Genomic DNA, 26759 nt, shown 5'->3' on the forward strand with positions numbered 1-26759 from the left:
TGCTCCGACCCATTTCCACTTCGCAAGTCACTCTAAGCCCTTCATACACGGACAGCAAGTAATTGCGTGCATCACGGTCTGGTCCACCGCTGTGACCCAGCACGAGGGACTCCCTTTGAGTTTAAACATATACAGGCACTCTGAGAATCACCCGTGCCGCGTGAATACTTAGGCCAGACACGTGTCCGGCTCCACTGTATGCAGTAAACGGTAGGCTATCGCGTCCGGGAAGAACTTCTTCGTCGTCAAGACCGAATCTATTGGAATTCCTCGTTTATAACTGTTAAAGTATGTTTGTGAAGTTCTCTTAGAACCAACATCTACTTCTATTTCTCTCTTACGTACAAAGCGTAATTTTGAGTTTTGCTGACAATTTTGCCCGGAAAAGAAGTGACAGTTTGTAAAAACTTTTGATCAATGGAAAGGTAGCAATATACATCGCCAAAGACCAGAATGGATGGCATAACATAGTGCACGACAAACTTTTCAAAAAGGTACACGATCGAGTAGTGAGGGAAACGACACAAGGAGGAGGAGGAGGTCTGCTTATGAAAGCTCATGAAGCGATATCCCGGTCTATCGCGGGACGCGGCACGCTATTTAGGTTCAGTTAACGTTAGCCAGCGGTCGTTGAACTGCCGCCTGTTGAAAATAACTGGACGGTCGTCGTGCCGTCTATAGGCGGAAGCTAGCGATTTTGTTTATCTGTTGAAGCGTTTATACGAGTTCTTTAAACCTGAACGATACAATGATCTAATGAAGACATACAATATAAAGTAAAGGAATAGAAAACACAATAACTTTTATTCAAAATATAGGTATTTTGACGAAGATTGTGTATTTTATTTATGATTTTTGTTCATAACTAAAGTATATTAATAATATCAAATGCGTATTTTTAACGTATAGAACAGGGATGCAGTAATTGAAGATTCTATTTTTGATAAATTTCAATTTTGATATGACTGAAAGTTATGCGACTAAAAAATTGTCCATATAAAGTATTGGAGGTTATCTTTGAGTTTTATCTATCATTTTTAATCCTTTTAGAGCTTTTACACCTATAACTAATCACCCTGGATCATTGTCATCACCATGTCAACCGTACAACGCCCTCTGAAAGACATAAGCCACTCCTAAATACCGCCACGATGATCAGTCTTGCACCAGCATCTAACGACTTCCAGCAACCTTGTCTATATCATCAGTCCACCTATTATAGTGTACTTTAATAATAAATATCGTGTAGTTTTTTGCAACGAAGTAGATGAGATATACATTCCAAGGGCATCGCATCCATTCCTTTAGTAATTTAAGAGTAAAGCAGTTATCTTTCCTAACTGACATGGAACACTTGTGTAAAAAACCCAATGGCTGTTCCATAAGGAACTCATAGCTACGTACACGCCCTCGTTAATACCATATATAGTTTTGAAAGTCTCGTGGCGAATAAAATGGCACATTGTTTGTTGAGACGTTTTTTAAAGCGCGTAGTCACTTACGGCAGTTTCTAGGCTTGTTAAACATGACGGTTGTTCACAAGAATCCTATTTTGTATAAAGCATTCCATCGGCCGGGGCCGGCGTGTTAACAGTTTTACGATAGATTAAAAATAGCCGATTGTAATCGTGTTATCCAATATCTCAACCTCTAATCATTTCGTTATGATGAGTATATTTTAAAAATTAGAATTTCGGGTTAGAACCGCATTTTTAGAACGATATTAAAAATGTGGTGTCACTCTAAATACGGTATAAGAGAATATAAGGTTAAAAATTAAATAATTTTATTCAATAAATTTTAGCATTATAAAGTTTAATTTTAAAACATATCTTAGTTAAAGAAACGACAACTGTACTTTTATTACAGTTACATGAAATTATTGAGTATTTAATACGTAAAAAAATAATTAAAGGTTTCGATAGTTGAAGGAAGTTAAAGTTTATGGTAACATTAATATTATAAGTAACTGTCGCATCCTAACGGATTTTATGGTTGAAGTGACAGTAAGTGCATATAGCGTGCAGATGGTTGTTAGGGTCATATCCTTCAGGAGCGAAGATAAGAAATCAACGATCGCAGCGTAGGATGTCAAAGTGGCCAGAAGACCTTGTTCAGGTCACCGGAAGACGCTGAATGCCGCTTCCAACTGGCCTATTGGCAATCTATGTGGTATCTACGATCTGGAATCTAGTTGCACATAGTCCAACTGTGCTTGTCCAATGGTTGAAATGATAATGATGACGGTAATGAATCAATATAAATAAAATTAAAATGACCTGACAATACATAATATCAGTTAACAGCACAGATAGAATAATTGTAACAACATATATATTGATTGTTTTTTCGTTCAAATGCTTGTAACTGGCAGCAAACTCTTAATATTTACAAAATTGCCTTGATTTTGATAAAATATTCAAGATACTCGCGAGTGCGTAGTATGTTGTAAAGGGAAGAAATAATTACAAGCGACCAGGGGCGGCTTAACCTATAGTGCAGGGTATGCAATGAACACGGACGCCGCGGCGCCCCCTGAGACAGCTAAGAGCATCGTCTTGGAATCTATCGCCGCTTAGTTTCGCAACATAGATGTACTACAGGCATAAAAATGAGTGTTATTCTGCCATCACAAGAAGAAAGGCCGTAACTAATACCACACTATAAGCTATACCTACTAATAAAATAGCTTTTTGGAATATGAAAAAACTTTCTTGTTACTACGGCAAAGTTATTAGTTATAGCCGGGGGTGGGGGGGTTAGGCCTAGGGGGCGGTAGGCTTTCATTGCACACGGGCGCTACACGAGCTACAGCCGCCTCTGCAAGCGACAGCAATAAATAAAAAAACAAGTATTTTTGCAAAAGCTTGAACATTCAAAACGTTTGAATATGTCACACATTGTTGAAGTACTCCAGGCGTGTGGGAAATGCATAAGTGTAAATACGCAGTTTGTCGTGTCCCTCTGAGACAGTCCACCGAAAATAACTTGCATTTAAATAACTTTTCTTCGCGCCGAATGCGGGCACGTGTGAATGATCCCACTTAGATGTTAAACAAAGCAATATACCGAAACATTTCTAATGCTACTTAAACTGGACCGCAGACGAATTTTTGACATTTTCAATTTAATAAAAAAATCGAAGACGGCGTCGTCAAAATGGCGTCGAAATGCATGAATTTGACCGCAGACAACGCAAATTCAATATTCACACGTACGCTATATTTGGACAAAAGCATGTGACTCATATAGTGTCTACACTATTTCAAAGACTTACTATAAGACGCCATATTTTCTATGTATATGTATTTATACATGTTGATTGTAAATAAATGTAAATGCTTTAATTTGGTAAATGTATATTTAATTATGTAGTTTCAAAGCTTTTACACCTATTTCCAATCAACATTTATAAAGTGATCACTTTAAAATATGTTACATTGTTTTATTTCTTCAATTGGAATGCGCCAAGGCAATAACTTCTGGCAATATAAAATCTAAAAAAAAAGATAGATAACAATAATTAATTTTAATAAGCAGTACTCAAAATTTTAAAAATGATTTATCATTATATTATCATTACAGTATTTAATATTTCTGGAGCTATAGATTTTTGTATAACGTGTAAGATCATAAAAGTAGAGGACAGATTTGCGTTAATTATATAGGATTGCCACTGCTCACAAACAAGTTTTCGTTTGCCAAGTGTGACGAATATTGTATATCCCCTGTAGAGGTCTGTGTGGGAGGCCTATACCTTGCAGTGGGCGTCTATGGGCTAAAGAGTCAACATCAACTCAGACGTCCACAGCTGGACATAGCTCTCCCACCTAAATTTATAATATGAGCGGATGGAAGCGGCCTGGATACCGCCATCTCCCCCTGACCTTAACAAGGTCTCCACTCCAGAATTTTAGGGCCCCATTGGCCAATTGTTCTGCGCGTTGTGTGGCCTGCCCACTCTTATATATTAACGGATCTCCTTATTCTTTATTCAATCCCTTAGAAAAATCCTGAATATTGATCGTTTATAAAGAGCGGTTGAAAAAGATGAAAGAAAGAGAGTGAAAATAGAAAGGTATATATCCCTGTAAACAAGTCCAGTAAACAAGATGAGGGAAAGAATATTTAAAAAAAAAGAACATGGATCATAAGAGATAGAGGCCACATTTCGATATAAAAAGCGGATTTTTTTATAATTTAAACTGTTTTTTAAATTCAAATGCTGGAATCCCAGAAGCGAGATCCTTTTAATATAATTTATAGTCAATTGTTTGTGAAATAATGTAAATAAATCAAATAATGCCGCGATAAGAAAAATATTTTCAAATTAAGAATTGCTGAATACTTTTATTGGATAGATAATTATAGATTTGTTTTAATTGTAGTGTTTATTTTAAAGTAAAGATATGTGAACAATAAAAATAATACATTGTACTCAAGGTAAATAAACATGTTTTATTCTATTATATCGATGACATAGACAGCAATCAGCGAACGCCCCCGTGATCCGCGCACACTATCTGGTTCAGTGTAAATGAGAGTATTTACATAAGTAAATAATTACGACCATCGAATAACATATTTCTGTTCATAAGTTGGGTGATGACGTCATGTAGCATACAGTTTATATAAGTTATTTTATTATAGATATATTAAATATTACTCTCATTACATGAATTTATCAGTGATTTTTTCATCTCAGAGTGCGTGATTGATTGAGTTCTGGTAGCTCAGCGGTAGAGTTGTAAGACTTATGATTGTAGGTCACGGTCTCAAATACCGGAAATCTTGTATATTATTCAAACTTTGTACATATATTGTGTAGGATTGGCGCTGGTTATAAACAAGTTTTCAGAAAATGGGTAGCAGCGTCCTCTGTGTACCTTAATACCACACAGATCGCCAACCGTGGCGATTATGGTATGGGGTATGCCTAGATATCTTAAGAGAAGGGTCTTGCAGCGGGCGGTTATGACCTGACGATGAGAATGTGTCTTCACACTGTCAAGTCAAACGTATACTGTCATTAATTATATAATCAAATTGGAAAAAATCCACTTATTTACCTTCAATCTGACAATTATTTAAGACATATTTTATCAATAAAAGAGAAACAAATAAAATAAGAAATATATTTATTCAAACATTTTATAAAAGTTTCATAGGGTCACCCTGTGAAGTGATTTCATTATCCAAGATTTCACTGCTGCCCAAATGGAATTTGCAGATTCCGCAGGTGTGAAGGTGCTGGGCGCAGACGGCGCTTTCTCTAAAGCCTCTTTTAAGGTAGTAAAAACCAAGAGTTCCTGGAGAACCTCGGCTCGGGAGCCGTTGTATACTATAATTTTACGGGACTGGTAGGCCGCAGAGACTGCTCCATCGAGTTACTACGGCTTGTGGACTTGTCAATAATACCCGATTCACGGGCGCTCGAGTGGGCCGTACTTAAACTTGGTCAATTGCTATTGCCTGGTAAATAACACCATTACCACTTAGGAAGGTATTAGAGGTTATGTATGTGACTTTGGTTTTTCTTCGTATCTTTTTAACTTTGATTCGATTTGCAGCGAAGTTTCGATCATAACTCTCTCCATTGTATTGTCTTTTTAACTCTAGCAACACACACACTCGAAAAGATCTTTTTCTTTAAACGTTGCGGTATTTTGGTCGAAAATGAATTTAAAGTACAATACGTTGACGGTGCGGTTCTTTTGTGGGCTTTTTGATTTTGTTTATACATACAATAATGCATAGTTTCACATTTTATTTGCGGTTAAAAGGGTAGCCTGTTGTTTAATTCCATTGGTAGTAGTAAATGTGTATTTAATCAAAAACAAATCTGTCACAACACTATTTAAAAAAGCTTATGTATTAAAAATCGGGCATTTTTTAACATAACTCATTTTAAATCAATCGACATGTAGTGATAATTGTTATTTTAGTCTTAAACTGTCACATTTTGTATCATAGTGATATTTATATTTTATAAAAAAACCTTAAGAAACAACTGAACTTTCGAGAAGTAAGGCTCAAATAAAAAATTCCTAATTAAAATTCTGCAACTTTAGGCCACTAAACAGCCACCGGTCTCAAATATTTTACTCCAGTTCAGCGAATGTTTATGATCAGTTACATGCTCTAGAAAAGTCTACATTTTTTGTACGACCTCCTTGCTGGCATTACATGTGTGAGCAGTGAGTCCCCCATCCTACCCTGCTGGGCCAAATCATCAAGTTTTTCTCATGAAGTTTTTGAAGCTTTGGTAGCAAGAAGTTTTTTAAAAAAAATAATACTGAAATTTATGACTATATTCTATTGGTGCTGTCAGCCGTTCTGGCTTTCACAGCTTCTTCGGACTTAGAGCTCGCAGATTTCGGATCCGTGAGCTAATTAATTTTAAAAAATCTACATCAGATGCGTCGCCTGACGTATTGTATTGACTAATTGTTACCTACTCGGTTTTAGGAGAAAGGTGTGATCCTTTCCTCCAAAGACATTCTATCGAATCGACATCAGAGTTGGGAGGGCATCGCAGGTGAGTGCGGCACTGCGTCGCATACTAACACGACTTATTCTCTGTTGATATAGGTGCTGTAAGCCCTAAGGCTTTTACAGCTTCAATTGAGCTGAGTTCACGGAGCGGAAGGGTCTGTGAACTTAAAACGGACATGCGGGCGCCGCGTTTTAAAACTGATACTGTTGTCTATCGCGCGCCGTGAGACTTCAGCGGGCAAGATGTATAATGGCTTACCTAGTTAAATGAACGGGCTAGTAGTGACATCTATTAGATGGATAATTAAACAATCAAATTATGGTTGTGGCATCATAACGATGTTTATAAAAATGTTAAAATTAAATCAAGCTTTAAGATGCAAGGCTTGACACCCGAATTTCTTTGTGTAGGTCGAATTGTAGATGGCGGCACCTATGAAAAGATGGTCAGTGTGTTTGATGGCATGGTCAAAGCCGTGTTGCCTTTTTAAAGAATTGGGCTAAAGTCGGTATTCTCAGATCTAAATGAAGAAATTCTTTGCACATCCTATAAACAAAAAAACATGTCATCTCTCTAAAAATAAATTACAATTCTCAATACATTAGTATATACGTTTTTATTAATAATAGACATTTACCTTATTTTCGTTAGCGACTTCTTTGAAAATTAACCACAAAGAGGTCAATGTATATTCTAAGAAAACCACAATGCATTCAATATGATTAATTTAAAATCTGTTTATGTATTTACTTACGAAATTTTAATTACGTTTCCTAATTGCAGAATTTCTAGTATCCTGTTAAAAAATAAAGAACGTTTATTGATGGAAAAAAACGTAATAACGAAGATACACGAAATAAAGGGACTGCAACATCGATCGATCAAGCGATTGCCTTTGTTTATACAGTTCCTGAAGACTGTACAATAAAGTATCTTTATTAGACTGTTTATTCTATAAATATGCGACGAATATAGAAACCCTGATTACGAAAACGTAATATATATGGGATCATAGGGGATACGCTCCTAGGTGACAAAAAAAAACAAATATGTAAAAGAATCAATTTAATTGAAGTTTATAAACATTTTGATTAACTATCTTAAAGGTTAAACAATAGTTTGAAGAATTTTGTATTATTCTCTTGTTGATTTTTTGTTTGAAATTGCCTCTTAAAAATAAGACGTTGTTCTTTAGACGGATCAATGTTCATAAAGAAATCGCAAAGCTCAATTGCCATGCATAAACCTTCACTAAGATTTTTCAAATTTAATGTCACGTTTCCAGTGCTTGTTAAAGCCTTTTCTTCAATGGGCTGTGAGTTTAACATATTCTCAAAGTCAGTTTCAGTCAAATCATCTTGAGATTCAAGCAAATCCTGTATGTCACTTGATTATATCTATTCAAACCCACTTCGTCCTATTCCTTTCGCGATTTCAGCTATGTTTGCAGTCAAAGTATGAACTTGCAAAGATTCTTCGTCATTTTCCGCAGTCAGAGAATGCCACAGTTTTATTGAATATGACTTCAATGTGTGTGGCTTTACTTCTCCCAATGATTCTTTTATGTTTACATTTTGTTTGTAAAATTCCTTCCAAAAATATATTTATATATTGAGTAATAAGGTTTCTGTCGTTGTTTGTTTATATTCTTAAAAACACAGTCGCGGCGAGGGCGGCTTATGTCAGTCCTAGGCGATATCATTTAACAACCTACTTTAGGTGAAGTTGTAATAAGATCTATTTTACTTTTTTATTAGTCCATTTAACGGCATTTACACAGGATATTGCGTTGGATACCTATTGGAACCCTTTTATTATGTATGTCCTTATAAGATCCGCAAATAAAGGAATTGGGAAAAGTGAAGGAAGAGCAAATAAGGATCTTTTACTGTCCAAGATTATCCTGAACGTTAGCTAAATTAAATATCCACTGCACGAGTTTAGTTTATGCCGACATTTCCTCATAGATAGGACCAATTGGAAGCGGCTTGCACCCAATATTTTCATATTTTATTTAGATCGTCTAGCCACCTTGTAGATATTCTACGATGTTCTTAACGATCCGAAGTTTTCACTCCAGAACGTTAAGGCCCCAGAGACCATCTCTTCTAGGCGCTATGTCGTCTGCCCACTGTTACTTCAACTTGTTAATCCGCTAAAATATTTCTATTACTTGTTCATTTACGTATCGTCTCATTTACGACTCGATTTCGAAAACAAAATGGTTTATTTTTTTAATTGCCAAGCAAGTTAAATTTAATCAAGTTTATGATTCAGAAATAAAACACAGTTATTATTTGTCAATGTTTATTTAATATATTTTAGTCTCACAGCTCCAAGAGCTTCGTGAATTGTCTCAACCGATGCAAATTGAGACAACTTATATCACAAACATAACGTAATGAAACATAAATACGTACATTTATTGACAAACTATATATAACAAATTTGTATCTTATTTGCGATACCATAATTAAATTTATCAATGATGTACTTCTGTAATAAAAGTTTCGTACAGACAATTACGATGCGATTTCTATAAAATCTATTTAATTATTGTAAACTGGGGTAACTATGTCATTGTCGTATTGGCAACACGGATCAATATCACATGGATATACATAATTACACAAAAAACATTAATAAATTATATTTACATACAATTATAAAATCAACGCATTTGTATGTGGCAGCGAAAAACTAAACTAAACAGCAGTTTTGCATATGCTATGTCCTACTCTTATATAGGCGAGATGAAATAGTTGCGTCCTTGTCGATACCACTGTTAAGGGGCTAACAGACGTTCGAGTAAATACGCGTACTTGTAGTATGACGACCTTTTTGTTTACCTGTCACTTTACATTTAATTTAAAATCGCTGTGTAAGATGGTTAGCGATCCAATCGGTTTGAAATTTTGCTAGGAGACTGTCTTGGCTCGCAAGTTTAGTTCAACAAGCTGCAAGCCTCCATATTTTTTAAAGATCTTAAGCGACTGCATACGTGGCGCATTTACAAATTAATGCTACTTTGTTCACTTTATAAACAGATTTATTTATCCGTCTTTGGAATTTAATAACAAAGCATAGAAATATAAAAATAGGAGGAGTTCTAAAAGTTACTTGACTTTTTATAGTAAGTAGAACCTTCGTCTCTTGTTTTTCATAATTAAATTTGATATTGCGCCTACATAATACAAGATTGCTTTGTGTTCAACATCACAGAACAGTAAGAGGTATGGTAGAGGTATGGTAAGAGTATGCTGTGTGTCGTCCACGTTAAGTTCGCGAACTTAAACACTGCAATCTTTTCCAAACGTCTATCAGCCTCTTTATGAAAACATTTTGCGAGTAGACATTCCGCTCGTAAAACGTAAATCCGCGTTCTGTCGGATCACATATTTTAATAACGGAAGACGTGTTTATAAATGTAATAAGGAATTTTCTACAATTATATTCAGTTAGTACATAGGGATTTATACTACAAGGAATTTTTGTAAAATATTTAAAAAATTCCACTTGGACATTTTACAAAAAACGTGTAATGTAACCGCATCCTTACCTTTATAATTTTTGACGCCAAGTGAATTCATCTGTCCCTTTCACTTTCTAACCGAAGTACTGTTTGAAAGCACTATATAATCTATTCGGCGTATACAATAATGCCATTAACTGGATAAAGGCACGATGGTCGAAATTTAAAAAGTTTTTTTTTTTTTAAATAAAAACCATTAATAATTCGTTCGCGATATCAATCCGAGCTGCCAGTACTGTAATGTTATACATCGCTAATACAAAAACATCTACATTTTTTTTCTCTTAACTGTTATCGTCTAGCTAGACTTATTTGTCACTTTTTTATTAGACTATCTACAGAATGCTATATAGCTGAATCACTATCGAATATGGAAAAGAGTTCATTATAGTGTAAAATAGCATTGGCGGATAGCAGAAATAGCTAAATTGTGTTATTACCAGAGATCGGAAATTGTAATGTATAAGGTGAATGTAATAAATTATTTTAGATCCAAATACGATAGGAGTTAATAATAGGTAAAATAACGAAATAAATATTAAATTTTACTCGCAGTGTACACCTGCACACAAGCAGATATACAATATATCTGTATATGTCACATATTTGAATTCGAAAATTGTTCTTTTCATACAAAAGTACCATCCATAATAAGCCAACACTTCAACTATAGTGCCTAAATATCCGATTTCTGGTTATCAGAGCTAGTAAACCATAATCTATGCATAAATAGTATTATTATTAAATAAGTAATGACACGTTGAAAGCATTTATAGTGCTACCGAAACCGCTGTACCGTACGCGTGGGACGAGACGGGGGGGGGGGAGGTATAGGCACGCCAATGCTCTTCGTTTACCTTCTAAAGTGCGATACAACGATTTAAATAGCATTACAAATTAAACTATTTTATTTTATCAGTAAAGAGCTATATCTACGCGATTTTAAACCACAGTTTAGAAACTAAACGTTTATTTTACGGATAAAAAAGTTGTATAAATACAAAGATCGCACTAGCGCGTTATATAATCAATTATATTATATATAAATTAATATTATACTTACCGAGCATTACTAAGAATAAACTTATAGCGTTATTGTATGTAATCTCAATATATACAAACATAATGCATTTGGAATAATTGAAGTTACGACTGTCCCTAAGTTTTTTTTTTCTAGATAATATTATTATTTTCTAGAAGTTTCTAGAGAAATATTAAATTCTGTTATTTAGCTGTCTAATTATCCGTCTCCTCAACCCTCCCTCGGATTTAATTTCGTAAAACCGTATGTAAAAGAAACTTATTCGAATCTGTAAGGAGCATCACATTGATCATCATTTTTGACGACTACTGGAAAGCCTAGAGTTCCCCCAAAGATATATAGGGGGATTTACCATAATCGCTTTGTTTAGCAGGCGGGTTGGCGATGTCAGAGTGGTATTATGGTGGAAGGCACTACTACCCATCTTCTGGAAACTTATTTGTGAGCAGGGGCCATCTTGTACAATTAATGCACAGTATGAATTATATACCATTGTATCCCAGGCCTCTCCTGTTGGGTTACCATTACTCTGGTATAGGCAACGCCTATAAATTGACAATAGGAATACATGTAACTCAATGTCCCCTGCACACATCGCATGGCCTGTATTACCTTTTTGATTCCATAAAATCAATGTTTATTCATTTTTAAGACAAAAAATAATCAGATCAAGTTTCATATAAAAATAAAAGTTAGTTTAAAGATATGCAACTTCGATGAAAGTAACATCCATATTAAATTGTTATTATATTTAGATGCAAAAGATTTTAAGTTTATCGGTATTCTTGGATTTAGGTGTCAGATTTTGGAGTGTGCGTCGGAGTTGTGTCAATTAATCACTCCATCTCCTTTTTTACATCCTCCCTTACCAAGAGTCACGGATTCACAACACCCATACATGGTTGAAATACCTTTAACCATCACTAATAGTTTTGATAATATTTTTTGTGTGAATAGCCAAGGTATGGAACAACCTATTGGCCTCTTTATAACCTAGATATCAGGCATCAAGAGAGGTTTCTTCTAGGTAAGCTTGTAGCATTGTAGACCTGAACGATTTACATCAAGCAAGACAGGGGTTTATTGCAGGGGTCAAATGCTTTTATATATATATATATATATATATATATATATTTATATATATATATGTATATATATATATATATACAATGTTACAAAACGAACTTCTTCAAGAGGACTGGTTTCTTAAAATGGTCTTCTTAAATACAACAATGTACTTAGGGACAGTCGATTACTCTTTACAGTGCAGAGGGCGCTGGTGTCAATTGTACAGTTTTTAGGCTGCTGACTGTACACGACACCCGGGCGGCTACTCAAAGTCATAAAAACAATATAGTACAATCCGCTGAGCAAAAGTAAATCTGGAAATTATCACTATATCTCTCCCTTACTACTGTATTGCCATCTCAAACATGTAATCGCTTACTTTATTTATATACATTCTATACTAAGGGTTTATTTAAAGAAATAGACATTGTGTATATGTGGTATCGCCAGATTGAAAAAATCGTATCTGTTTGTTATAAGTAAAATGGCAACATATTATCAAACCGTGCTTCGTTGCAATATAAAAGTAACAATTCTTATGTCAACCGGGTGATTTCTAATGCATCTTTCTTATGATATATACAGGTGTCCCATAAATCAACGTCAATTAGAAATCGAGCGACAGTTGACCTTAGAAAATATATTAAGAAATCTATGTTATGTATCTTTAATATAACTAAGTTTCGTTAAGTAATCATTTTGAGTTTGACTTTGATAATAAAATAATATTTTCTTTACCCTCTCATCCGGGTATAGCGGTGAGCTTAAATGAAATTTTAATGTTTTAATAAAAATAACAATTATTATTTTAAAATTTGGCTATCGTTTACGGAAGGGTTACATGATGAGAAACATTATTATCCTTTGCAATAGATAAAACATGATACGTTGTATAAAATTCTATTACTGGTTTAATTGACAATAATTAAATAATCTTTTATAATAAATTAAAATAAATAAAAATTATTAAGTTTATAAACTTAATAGTATATTAATTTAATAGTTAAATAAAAAATATTAAACTATGATTCTTTTTGTCGTTGATTTATGGGACATCCCTGTATAACAAACGAAGACATTTTAAATCAATCCTAAAGTATGCGGCGATAATCTAGTTTAAAAATATAATATAATTGTTTTATCTCTGGTTCTGTGATATTTCTCTAAGAGACTACTGTACTGTCGTACGGCTAAACTATTTCTATTTGGTGGTCTTTAGTCTACGTATTACTCTATGTCACGATCTCTGCGGCCAAAGTCTTCTAAGACTATAAAATCTGTAACAGAAAAATATACGTTGTCAATATTGAAATTAATGTTATCATCATCATTTAATTTTCAATACATCGAATACATGTGAATAAACATATTAAAGGATGAAAGATATATAAATAATATATATATTGGCTTCCCCCAAAGATATTTATGGTGATATACTGTAATACTCTTACTTAGCATGCTAGTTGGCGTTCGTAGTGGCAATCCTATATAACTAATGCATAAAGTGTAAATTATATGAGATTGTTTCGGGATTTGAACTCACGACCAACGATCGCAAGTCTCTCTGTATATATATATATATAGCACCAAACCTTTCTCTAAACTGCATAAAATTAGTGATTCTTCTCTATGCAACTGACTACAGCATTACAATACACTACCATAAATAATGTCACTAAATTATCTTGTAAAATGAAAGATTTTCATAAAACAAAATTTTGTTAAAATTCCTTAATTAGTATTAAGGATTTTTGATTGAGCTTGGGAAGGAATTGCTTTAACCACTAAAGCGTATTGTAAAACTGACCACAAAAAACGCTTGAGTTTGTAGTGGGATCTTCTCAGATCAGGGAAAGCTTGGAACCCTCGTAACTTTAAGTTTCTATGAGATTCTTGTCATTCGTACACAAGTGGTCACTTTAAATATGTGGATGGCGAGTACGTACGCGGGCCGCTAGAGGTGCGTGCTCTATATGCGTATAGTGTAGAGGACACGGCGCTAGAGGGGCGGCGCGGAGGGCGCGGGGGGCGACAACAGCGCAGCGAATTGCAGCAGCGCCTCGCGCAGCGCAGCGCCGGCGCCCACAGCCCGCGCGCTCGCCGCCAGTCGCACCAGCTCCGGGTACACCCCTGCAATAACAGCGCTCTAAACAAGAGGTTCCTAGTCTTTTTTTTACAGACCATGATCGCTTGTGAATTAATAATATATTTATCGCGGTATAAGTGGACTGTGTTTGCAGGGCGGTTGTGCAAATTACGCGGTATGAAATATTATGCAATGTCAGTTTGTTACAATAGGAAAAAGAATAGTAAGATAGGAAGCCAAGGGCTCAGGAACTCGCCATATGTATATTAATACTTAATTCTGGTTCTCAGAATCCTGAGAGCGGCGCGGATCTCGATCCTCGTTGTAGATTTAATTGTCTGTTGCACAGTAACAATACGCGCCTCGTGGATGCGGTTAGTGACAAGAAGTGCGGTAAGTTTTTAACTTAAGCGTCAGTGTTGCCACTTCACAGTACATCTTGTTCACTCAGTGTACTGAGGCGTGAGTGGGAAGAGGATAGGAATATATGGAAAGGACAAACTGACAATTACATAGTTATTTAATAAATTTTAAATGCGAAAAAGTAAATGTATTTATAATTAGAAAAATTGTAAACATATATATCACGGCGTATACAGACCAGATTCAAAATTGATTATGGTCAAGCTACATTTTTACCATATTAATAACAATGTGAAGATCTCAATTTTATTATATTGTATTTTGTTTTGCAACTGAGTTAGAACTACGAATTAACACTTTGCAAGTCACTACACGTTGACTGAATATAGAATATCTGAGTTTTTAGGTCCCCTTTGACCACTGAATAAATGAACAAATTTTATAAATTTCAATTTAAAAACAGTATGTCTCTACTTTCCCTTCGTCGCATCAAGTTACCTTTTATGCAACCCAATTTGAAAAAAAAATACGTTACAATATCTATATATAAATAACATGTAAAGATAGCAAAATTTTTTAGTAAAGCTTGTGTTGGTTTTCATTGTACGCTTGTTTAATAGTTGGGCATAAAACACAGTGTCACATATATGGAATTACAAATCTGTAGAAAGTAATTACCTATGAGCTTATCCCACGCGGTTGTATCCACCTTCCCGGGGGGTGCTCTCTTCATTGCCTCGGTGAGGCTCGCTATCGCTTTGAGTACAAACGAAATCTCCGACAATTGATGCCTGTGTGATAAAAATGATTTCTTAGATAAACTATTTTATAAGTGGTTGTTTTACATATATTATTAACATCATTTCAACTATAGAGTGGTTACTGGGGAAGCGTCCCCGCATAGATTATTAAAAGCATCAGGTGTCTTCCGACAGTCTTATCAAGGATTCGTATCCACCTTGCCAGTTCGAGGTCTCCAGAACCTTAACGCCCTGTCTGCTTTTTACGCGCCATGTGGCCTGTACACCGCCTCATCAACTTTACAAATCCGCTGAACTATCCCCCCAGTGGATCTCTTCTAAAGCAAATTGCTTCCAATCGGTTCCATTGAAAATCTATAGCACAGGTCTATCGTTTTTAAGGCCTATTTTTAAAAAGAATATACCTTGGCAAAGGCTCCGTGTTATCATCGTCGCTCGTGTATCTTGCTATCACCTCCTGGAACCTGTCCAGCAGTGGTATTATTGCTAACGGGTCCGTTTCACCTGGAAACATTAATATAATTATTAACACCAGAAGGTTTATACTCTGCAAGATATTTTTATCAATAATATATTATATAACATGCTAAATATATTATAATGATATATAACTTGTGTTAGAGTCGGAATTACATTAGCGCCATCTATTGGTAACTCTAGGAAGTTTTTTTTTAAACTATAACAACTTCAATACATTTTACATTAGATTTCAATATTTTCACATTAAATATGGGTCAATATTTAAAATAACAATTAAAGGAAATTAAATTTGTTATCAAACCAACACATACATGCAACGTCTCACACAAGTAAAGACACGAGATATACATCAGGTTATCATGTCATCATCACTTTATCCGCTGGAAGTCCACCACTGGATTTTTATTAATTCATTTTATTTAAAAAAAAAATGATAAATGACATAATATTTTTTAACCTTTATATGACCAAAGACTTAAATTATCAAAAAAAAAAAAAATTACAAAATGATAATGATGAAGGGATCCAATTTATCAGTTCTTTTATGATGGTGCCATCATCAGCACCCTTATAGTTTTTTTTGTAATTTTTTTCTTAGTTCCAATTATATTTTTTATAGAAATAAGGCTTCACATAGAATCTGTTACAAGTATAAGACAAGTGGTTCTATGCTAACGAATTTTACTTCAATATGATTTTTTACACCACTACTTCTGGATGTTCATCTCTGTAATAAAAAGTTATCATCTTGTGATAAAACTTTTTGTGTGAACGTTTTTAGACTGACAAACATGCCTCCCGTTGTGTTTGACAACACTCTTCTCAAATGTGTTGTTCTAAATTATTTTGTTATACCATCTACATAAGCCATGGTTTAAGTCAATGTTTACAATATGCCATGGATTGCCTGCCTTGTGTAAATCAATATGATTAGTGTATGCAAAGTCTGTCTTCATACGACGCTACTTACTATCACCTCCAGTAAGTGAGTCGATGTCCTCCAGCATGGAGAACTGGAGAAGAGTTTCAAAGCAGGTCCTCGCGAACTCCTCTCTCTCTCGTAGTTCCTGCTCGTTCTCTGTATTGAAACGAAGAGATAATATAATTGTTAAGAATGCTATACAAATATGGAATATAAAATTCACTTGTAAACACAAAAAAATTAAAAGGAGATGGGCGGGGCACATGATACGTGGCAATGTTAAATGATGTCCAGACGGTACCCCAGGGAAGGTAAAAAGAAGAGAAGCAGACCACATAACCGGTGGAGTGATGACATCAAGTGGCGGGAGTGACCTGAACCAGAGTGGCTCCAAAGAGGAAGGAATGGAAGCAGTTGAAAAAAGCCTTTGCCGATTGGCAAACATACTTACACTTACAGTACCCGGCGATAAATATAGCACATCGATCTTTGGAAGAAGAAGAATGGATAATCGGCTAATTTTGGCTTCGTAGAGCACTATCTCTGTCCCACACTACCTATGTGACGTTTTGTCAGTCGTTGTATTTCGTGCGACAGAGATAACGCTCTACGAAGCCGAAAATAGCAGATTGTCTCTATCCAAAGGTCGACGTGCAATATTTATCACCGGGTACGGTACAATAAATAAAGTGTTGAGGACAACGCCATCTAGTTGCGTCGCTTGTAACATACAGTAGATTGATACCAATTTTGTATTTAGCGCCATTTAGGAAATTTTCTTAATTATTATGTACGCCATGATGTCTTCGAAAGCCATTCTGGCAGATATTTTAAAGGACTAAGAACATTAATGTAGAAGAAGACATAATAAACGAATTTTGTAGCAAGATCAAAAAAACTTTCATTCGAGACGGCAAAGAACATTTCTCTAACAATAAGTAAAAATAGATTTTAATATTCTCGTAAAATTGTACTTTTTGCTGGACATAAATAAAGTGCTTTAATAAACTCACGCGCAGGTCTAGGTTGCGCATGCAACGAGGCGGCACGCAGGAGCGCGAGCACACGACGCGCGTGCTTGGGCGGCGCCCTGGGAGCGCCACGAAGCACCTCGTCACGCACGATGCCTACCAGCTCCCTCGCATGACTCCCGCCGCCCACACTGCCGACATACTTGTCTGTCTATATTCTGTATTATTATCTCATGTAATAAATTTGAAGGTATATGCCTTATGATAATATCATCCATTATAGGCTTTATCTATTCACCTCGTGATTAATGACAATTATCATCACAAAAAACAAACGTCTCTGGTCTTTTCAAATGAGGAAACGTTAAGAACCTTTGAAGTTTTAAGTAATTTTAAGTTGAAGAATGCCATTATATTTTATGCAGTGAGTAGTAATTTGCAAATAATATGGCGGATATATATATGGGATACTGACGGTGGTTCAAACATGAAAGTCTCCAGGACTGTGGGCAGGATCTCCCAGAACTCCTCGTAGTCGGATGGCTTTTCCCTCGCCAGGGGCAAACCCGTAGCTAACACCTGGAACATCATACAAAGGTACACTGTTAAAAATGCTTTAGATTAACTTTACAGATAATTTAAGTGTATATTTATTTTTGACTAGCTGTGCCCATGACTACGTTCGCTTTGAATTTTATTTTGAACAAAAATTATTTAATTTTTTTTCGTTTAAGAATATTTTTAAGTTAAATGTAGACTAGGTTACTCTTTATTTACCTCTTTATTTATACATTAGCTACCTGTCAGTATGAGTCCCGTCAAAATCGGTTCTGTCATTTCAGTGATTAGCCGGAACAAACGGATAGACAGACAAAAATGTTTAATATTGTAATTTTTGTATATGTATACATAAAACCATCCAAACGCCTCGCATTAAGTCACATTATACATTCTACAAAGCGAAGCAATTTCAGACTCTCACCAATTCTAAAGCTTTTTTATTATTAATATCTATTTTCTGTAATAACTCAGATAATTTTGATTAATACAGAAAAAAATTTTGCTTTGATTTCGTATATAAATTACCCTTGTAGTTATAATATAACTAAAGTTATTTAATAAAATTGGTTTTTTGTTTCCAGTAAAACTTGATTTCACTTGATCACGTGTTTATTCGGTGAAAGCAACGATATATAAGCGTAGTTATATCCAAGTAATAGAAAGACATAATAACAAATAGATAAATAAATGAACCTGCAATAACAGCGAGGCGATTTGTGTGGTGTCGTCAGACTGCTGGTCACTGTTGCGCCGTCGTTTCTCGGTACCACACTTTTGTACCGCCGAGTGCAGTGCCTGCGTTTATAAATTATGGTCACCATCAAGTTCTATATACAATAGTATCTTAAAAATGTTGACTCTTCTTGAATACTTCTCTTTCTTGATTCTATAATCTCTTCTTTACAATCTTTATCATGACGTCATATTTAATGGAATCAGGCGTTACCTTGCGGAAGTCCATCCTAAGTAAGAAAAATACCAATATTTAGCCACTTCCACACATGCAGTGGTAGTCGTGCAACAAAGTGCACCGCCCGCCAGCCCGCTGATAAATGCGTATGCGGCAAACAATGCGAATCACACAACCGCCACCACCAAATTACTCAACACGTGTTTCACCCCTCCACGGGGCATCTTCAGGAGTTATGTTACACCGATTAGTGCCAAACACAGAGAGAGATCACTCTGTGTTTGGCGCATGTGCGGAAGTGGCTAAATATTGGTCCTTTTCTTACTCATGACGTCATGTTGTAGAGATAGCATATGAACGGTAGTATTCTTTCTGAAGTCCAAATAAGCTACTCCTAACGCAAGGTAATTTTTTCCCTTAATTAGTAGGACAGTCTATAACATTTGCCAAAGGTGTTTTGGTTAAAAGTTGGAATATCATTTGGCTCAGTACAAACCATTTTGAATGATGTTTTGTGTCTCAAACACATCAAGTCTAGATTGGACAATGTCATGCTGCAATTGTTCTTCTTGACTCTTTATTGCCAATTAGACTTTTATCATTTCGCAATGTCAAAGTATTTGAAGGGAATGTAATTTAAATTAATCAGATGAATTGAATTGAATAAAGAATTTACATTTTATTAACAAATTAACCTTAAACTAATGTTAATGATGAAATATGTAGGCGGTGAGCACCTGCAGAAGACGCGGCAGCTGGTGAGCGCTAGGAGCAGGCGCGGCGCGGTAAAGAGCTGCAGCGGCTGCAAGACAGCGAGCACCTGCTCGTTCGCCACGCTCAGCGCGCTCACCGCAAGCTGCTGCAAGCGACGTAAGCGCTTCAAACAGTGGTGGCAGCAGCTCGTGCCGGGACAGCGCTTCCTGTATACACGTGTAAATACTGTATATTGTTGTATATGTATATACAGGTTGATTGGTTATTGATGTAAAAGCTTTTACACGTATTTCAAATCACTCTGTATAAAATTATCGCTTTCAAATATGTTACATTAATTTATTTTTTCTACGTTTATGGCCAATAACTTCTAGCAGTAAAAATTCTGCAAGGAGAGATAGTATTCAATTATGAATTTTAATATTTAGTACTACAAATTACGAAAACGCTTTTTCTTACTATATTATCATTAAATTATTTATTATCTCTGATAGAAAATGAGGTATACATTCACCCATTCATTTATTTGTTACATAAAGATTGACCAAATTTACATTTAAAAACAAAATATACATTTGATTTCTTTTATAAAATTGTTTACTTACATGAAACTATAAATATTCGACTCTATATCAGGTCGTTAAATTAACGTCATAAAAAAACGAAGAAATAATTCTATGATGACAAGATACCATCACGTCATCCGAAAGAAAAGACAGGTAATAAGGAAGTTTCTTTTTACTGTAACCTTCTCTCTGGTCACTCTTATTACTTCAGATGGGGACATTAGATCTCCTTGTGAAAAGTCCTAATGTTGATATGTTCCCTTGGTTCTCTTTATTAGACTACTTCTCCTATATTTAATATCCTCGTGCTCAGAAAATCTGAAACTATAGTTCGAAGTATATTATCTATTGATATAAGTGCCGAAATGTACCTTATGCAAGGCTTCGAGGCAGTGCAGCGCGTGCAAGGTGACAGGTGCGGTTGGTGCAAGTGCGGTTCCAGCTGCCACCGCGCTCGCCGGCTCCGCGCTGCAGACACGGCAAAGACACGAGCCCAATCGCTGCACGTCGTTGGCGGTGAACCTGTATAAGTAATATTGCTTAAAACGTGTAAATATCAAAGCATTGCCAAATATTTTCATAAAAAGACCAATATTTAGCCACTTCCGCACATGCTAACCGCTTGCATTGTTGGTTAAACCAAACGTTTTGAGTTACCACCCGATATAATTTGGTTAATTTTATGTACAAACGCGCTTGTTCAGCTAGGCATGCTGATCTTAAATATTTAATGGAGTGGTAATAAGAGGCTAAATATTGGTCCTTTTCTTTCTTACTTAGGATGGACTTGCGCAAGGTAACGCCTGATTCCATTAAATTATTTTCGGGTGACATTAAATCAGTTATTGTTATTTCTTCTTCTACTTTTCAGCTGGTCGACTCTTAGTGCAAGACATAAGCTCGCTCAACGATCGCCATGAAGCCTAACTATGCCGTTTCTGCCGACCCGTGATCACTACTAGAACCTTTTATCTCCAACGGCTGTCAGCTGCACGAGCGATGTGACGAACCCACTGCAACTTCAGACATCCAGTTCTTAGAGCAGCGTCCGTACTTTTCCTCCTATACTTTTAATTTCCATTTTCACCTTTATTCCTATTAATTAGGTCCTCAATTATCGCACTGTAACATTTGAGGAACGCAGACCTGTCTTCGTCAGCGATACTGTACTCACTAATCTTTTTTCCTAGCAAGGGCTCGGAATCGTATCGGAGTCCTCCAAATGCAGGACGGTTGGCCACCAGGTGCGTCACGGTCTGGTCCATCCCCGGCTAACAGAAGCACGAGGGACTCTCCCTGAACTTAAAAGATGCTACGCAGTAAGCTGAAACGGCGGGAGATAGCTCTTACATGGGATTCAACATAGTTATACTTACGTAGAACGTATGTGTTGGAATATGAGAGGGAAGATCTGCACCAGTGTGGTGAGGAAGTTTTGCGATGGCGCGTATACTTCTGCTGGCTTGCCCTCTTCTTGTACTGCAATTTGACAACAGTTTAATAAGCATAACCCACCATAGTTAACTAAGTATAACTGTAGCATTCATTTAAAAGAAATACAGAATTCATTTCATAAATCTATGTTACTCTTAATCTTAATCTTCACTTCGCTATCTATTGAACAAATAAAATAATTACTCGGCGGATGATTGCCGACAGCTGCAGCTATATCGCTCCAGGCGGCCCAGGCGGCTGGCCATACACAGTGCTCGCCTTCTGCCCGCCCCGCCGCCGACACCACCTCCTGGAACGACTTGAGCGCCGCCAGCGACACCTGCAAGAAAAACAACTTCACATTATAACTCATATTAGCAATATAGCCTTAATAAAGTTCCTCTCATCATTTACAATATTGATTTACGTCATAATTTAACTCTATATAATCAATTTAATTACAGTAGCTACAGGCTGTAGATATTGCACATTGACCTTTGGGAAGAAACAATTGGCTAATTTCGGCTTCGTAGAGCATTATCTCTTTCCAACACTACCTAAGTGACGTTTTGACAGTAGTGCGACAGAGATAATGGTCTAAGAAGCCAAAATTAGCCTATTGTCTCTTTCCAAAGGTCGATGTGCATTATTTATCTCCGGGAACTGTATACATCAACACAATTTTACTATTTCTTTTTAATGTATTTGATAGATATTGAAGTTTCATAAATCCGAAACATCTTTTTTAAAAAGTTATACAAGAATATATATTATTTGAATGTTACCTCGTGACTTCGCCGTAGAGCGAAGTCGGTGATATAGTCGAGCAGAGCTGTCCAGGAGCGGTTAAAATCGCCCACCGTGGTCAGCAGCTGAAAGCGCGAGTGGAACACCCGCGACACACCTGACAACGTCAACACCTGCAACGGAAGCAATTATATACGCACATAAATATCACAAAGAAGCTGGAGCAACAAGATTTAAATTTTTATGTAGGTATTTGTCCAGAGAAAGTAATGAGGTTTTTGATTTAACTTAGGTATCTTCATTAACAGGTACACTAGCAAAATTTTAAATATATTTTCAAAATCATGCGGCGAGGGTACAGTAGATGGCTTAAAATCTAGAGGTCATCCAGTTTTAGGAAGGGCGAATCAAGTGAAGTCTTCCGAATAGCCCTTAAATCTGTGTGTAATGTCTTTTTAAGAGAGAATAGCAAAGGACTGCCAGGAAGACCGTTGAACGCCATCTGTGATCACATCAATAACTTATATAAAATAAATGTGTCTCCAGTACTATGTAAAGTATATACAACCTAGTAATACATATAGTAGAACATATTGATATCTATATAAATAAAGATTAAAGATTTGATTGGTTATGTTAACCTTGGAAGAGTAAAGGCACAGAACTACATGGACTATCTCCGTCCCCGCCCAACGTCTTCCAGTCACTGTTTTCCGGTTCTTCTTTTTGAGCTGATGGACGCCCACTGCAACGTATGGGCCTCTTCCAATAATCGCCACGGTGACCGGTCTTGTGCCTTCATCCGGTCATGCCTCACATCATCAGCCGGTCTTGGGAAGCTTACGATGAGCCTCATAAAAAGGCATAGTCACCCAGAAAGCAATCAAGAGGGCTATGCCTAAATTGCGATAAATATCTCGAATCAGAAATTAGGACTTTTGCAGACAAACCAAGATCACCGATATTGCTCGAGGAATTGGTCGTCTGAAGTGGCAGTGGGGGGGAAGGGGGTTCCAGCGGCAACCACCACTAGGAGGAAAAGTTAAAGTCGCGGAAAGTCGCTGGACGCGGGCAGCGCAAAACCTATGCCATATCGTATCACACATACTACGTACGGCTGAAAAGAAGAAAGGAATAATGTGAAAGAATATATCCATATATATCCTTAGTGGACGTGTGATGACGATGAAGAACTTACCTGTGTCTCCGCCCACTGTTTCTGGGCGGTGTTCCTGGTGTGATGGATCAGTATGTGCTCCCCGGTGTCCACTTTCTCTGAGCTTGCGATGTTGGACTGCTTTTGAACCTGTCGAGTGAAATAATATGTCCTTTTCATATTGACCTTAAATGTTTCACTAAATAAACAATGTCAACGGTAGACAGTAAATGGTTAAAAATCTCCTCACTACTTACTATTATTATTTTATTTTTTCATAACTTAACTAAGTTACCATGATATATTCTATCTATATACTTTGAGGTGTTCAAATAATAAGGTATTTATTATTAGTTTTAAAACATTTTTTGTATAATTTCTTTATTTTGTATATTATTTTTAATTTGGTTTGGTTTAATTTACTGCGTATGTAACATTTAAAATTATTGTGTATACTTGAACTCAGTTAAGCTCATTTCGAAGGTTTACGGGGCAGAGATGGACGTCAATATCCTTGCTTTTGCATTAAACAAGGACTTGTACCGACCTGTTCGAGCATGGGAAAGAGCACGTTGAGAAGAGCGCGCCAGGCAGGCTTGCTGAGCAGCGTTCCGTGCGCGCCGATGCAGCTGAACAACGTCTGGCTGGCAGCACGACGCACAGGCGCGCGCGGTTCCGTACACAGCTCGCCTGTGGACCAAACGTCTTATAAATGTGGAAACAAACTTAAGCCAGTCTAGCTAAACTTATGTTAATATATCAATAATCCAAGCGATTTGTAACTAGTCAAATTTTATATCAGTTTTAACATAAATTTAATTTCTAAAGTCAATCTATCATTGCGAACTAATCTAAAGTCTTCTAGCTATGAAGTGCAAATAGGATTAAAATTAGTTACTTTAATTTAAACTTTATTACAATAAATACTTTAATCAAGTGTTCAAAACGTTTTTAATTGTTTGTTTAAAATTAAATATGTCGGCATATATTTCAAGGTTAACCACAAGGCATTAGGTTATTTTAAACTCCTTGAACGAGTCTTATTTTTAATAACAGTTTGATTTCATTTATCTAATTTTATATGTTTCCTCAGACTCCATAGAAGATTATTTTGGATAAAAAAATAATTCCTTTGCTTTGATAATTTTAATAAATACATTGCACAAAGCACACAATTATATTTTGGATTTTAAAATTGTGAGTAATTTGTAATTTAAAAATATGTTATGTAAATAACATTTCAGTATGTTAATACTCACTGAGGCGGATGTAAAGGCACATCCAGAGTTTATCCAGAGGTGGTAGTTCCGCGTGGTTTGGCACTTCGGGGCACACCGCCGTGTCGCTGGCGAGCGCTGCTGCCAGCTTGTCCCGGTTGTGGTACAGGTAGTCCGATATGTTCCACTGTTATATTTCACTTGTTATATTACTGTAACTAATACGGTGGAGAACTATGTCATGTATTGGGCTTTTATTGGCTGATAAAAAAAACAGAGATATAAAAAAAACGTATATTATTTATTAAAAAAAAGCTTTTTAATAAATAATATACATGTCACAATGCTCCCATTTGATCTTGGACCCACTACCGTCCCCATGGAAAACCCACATCACATTCGTTTAAGAACTTATCTATGTTTTACACAAATTACTATGGTCATTTAAATAAATAACGAATCGATAAGATAATAAAACAAGATGAGGCTATTATTTGGTGTAATTCCGACGCAAACGAAACGCCTTACAATAACTACGCCGATAAACTAGCTTTTTCGTCGATGCTCCAAGCATGTTTTAGTTTGTTACAGCTGTGAAATACGTCTGTCATTTCTGGTGCTAAAATACCAAGGAGACATATGAAATCCAATAAGGAATGAGGTTATCCGTGGACGAATGAAGTCAACTAAAATGGCCTAGCGGATGGGAAGTTGAAGTGGTAGTGATGAGGCCACATAGTGCGAAGAATTGACAGCTATGGGGGCCTTGAAATTCTTAAGTGGGGACCACGAACCGGCAAGCGTAATTAACAGACAACTTCGTCCAAATCATCTGTTAAGTTAGTTTAGTAAATTCCATAAGTAAATTTAATGCTTAAGTGCTAAATCAAATGCGGTATACTATACAGATGTTAAATCTAATAAATACATAATAAGATTGTTTTATTGATTTAAAAATTTTAAACAATCCTCGATTAATTTGATTCTTGTTACTATTAAAAGAAAATTAATAGTTTTTAATTGATAACTTTATTTTAAGCAAATAATTATTTATAAAAATTGTGTTGTTTTAAGAATATTTAAGGAAGGATGTTACCATGAGTCCAACAGCCGTGAGACTGATGTTCAGCTCCTTAGTCTGGCGTGCGAAGGCAGCAGCGGCAGCCAGGACACGGCGCAGGCACCGCGGCCCAGCACACCCGAGCAGGTCCCCGGCCACCAGCTGCGCGCACTGGAACGCGGACCTCACCAGCTGTTCGCTATAAAAAAAATTATAAGACATCGTCATTTCATCTATACAAATAAATAAAATACCTGTGTCTTTTTGTATATATAAGGTACATATGTATATGATACATACACCAAAATTATACTTTTTTTTATTAAATTTCTATTTATCTGTTAGTTCCTGCTAATCTCTAAAATGGCTGGCTCGATTTTGACAGGACTTATACTGGCAGGTAGCTGATGCAATAAGAAGTAGCTTAGGCTGCTTTTATTCTAGATAAAATCTTTAACAAAAAAAATCGAAATAGTTTTTCACATAGACAAACTTTTTACTCTACTCTGCTTCGCAAGATGTTATAATGGAGAGGAAGCAAGAGTATTTTTTGTATTTATTAATTTATTTTTTCTATGATACAATAGTACGACAATATAAAAATATATAAATAAAAGTACAATAAAATATATCACGGACGACATGATTCATTATCAAATAGTAAATCATCATC

General features: G+C 35.9%; 1 protein-coding gene across 1 annotated transcript in view; it reads right to left on the reverse strand.

The window, feature by feature from the left end:
- Nucleotides 1–13183: 13183 nt before the first annotated feature.
- The window catches only part of mon2 (Mon2 homolog, regulator of endosome-to-Golgi trafficking), a 39111-nt gene continuing 25535 nt past the window's right edge, over nucleotides 13184–26759 (reverse strand). Inside the window, exons 24-40 of the mRNA XM_068768572.1 lie at nucleotides 26123–26285; nucleotides 25069–25213; nucleotides 24357–24499; nucleotides 23852–23959; nucleotides 22692–22826; nucleotides 22111–22246; nucleotides 21849–21951; nucleotides 20844–20994; nucleotides 19930–20112; nucleotides 18976–19077; nucleotides 18197–18300; nucleotides 17764–17912; nucleotides 16799–16906; nucleotides 15753–15852; nucleotides 15266–15378; nucleotides 14085–14268; nucleotides 13184–13415 (exon numbers count right to left, since the gene is read on the reverse strand). Of these exons, the coding sequence (XP_068624673.1) occupies nucleotides 14138–14268; nucleotides 15266–15378; nucleotides 15753–15852; nucleotides 16799–16906; nucleotides 17764–17912; nucleotides 18197–18300; nucleotides 18976–19077; nucleotides 19930–20112; nucleotides 20844–20994; nucleotides 21849–21951; nucleotides 22111–22246; nucleotides 22692–22826; nucleotides 23852–23959; nucleotides 24357–24499; nucleotides 25069–25213; nucleotides 26123–26285 (2074 nt within the window). The 3' untranslated portion in view covers nucleotides 13184–13415; nucleotides 14085–14137. The remainder of the gene's footprint in view (nucleotides 13416–14084; nucleotides 14269–15265; nucleotides 15379–15752; nucleotides 15853–16798; nucleotides 16907–17763; nucleotides 17913–18196; nucleotides 18301–18975; nucleotides 19078–19929; nucleotides 20113–20843; nucleotides 20995–21848; nucleotides 21952–22110; nucleotides 22247–22691; nucleotides 22827–23851; nucleotides 23960–24356; nucleotides 24500–25068; nucleotides 25214–26122; nucleotides 26286–26759) is intronic.

The sequence above is a fragment of the Battus philenor genome, unplaced genomic scaffold (assembly GCF_028537555.1).
Source record: "Battus philenor isolate CCGP_79_NKW_IND1 unplaced genomic scaffold, ilBatPhil1.0.hap1 SCAF_26, whole genome shotgun sequence".
Lineage (NCBI taxonomy): Eukaryota > Metazoa > Arthropoda > Insecta > Lepidoptera > Papilionidae > Battus > Battus philenor.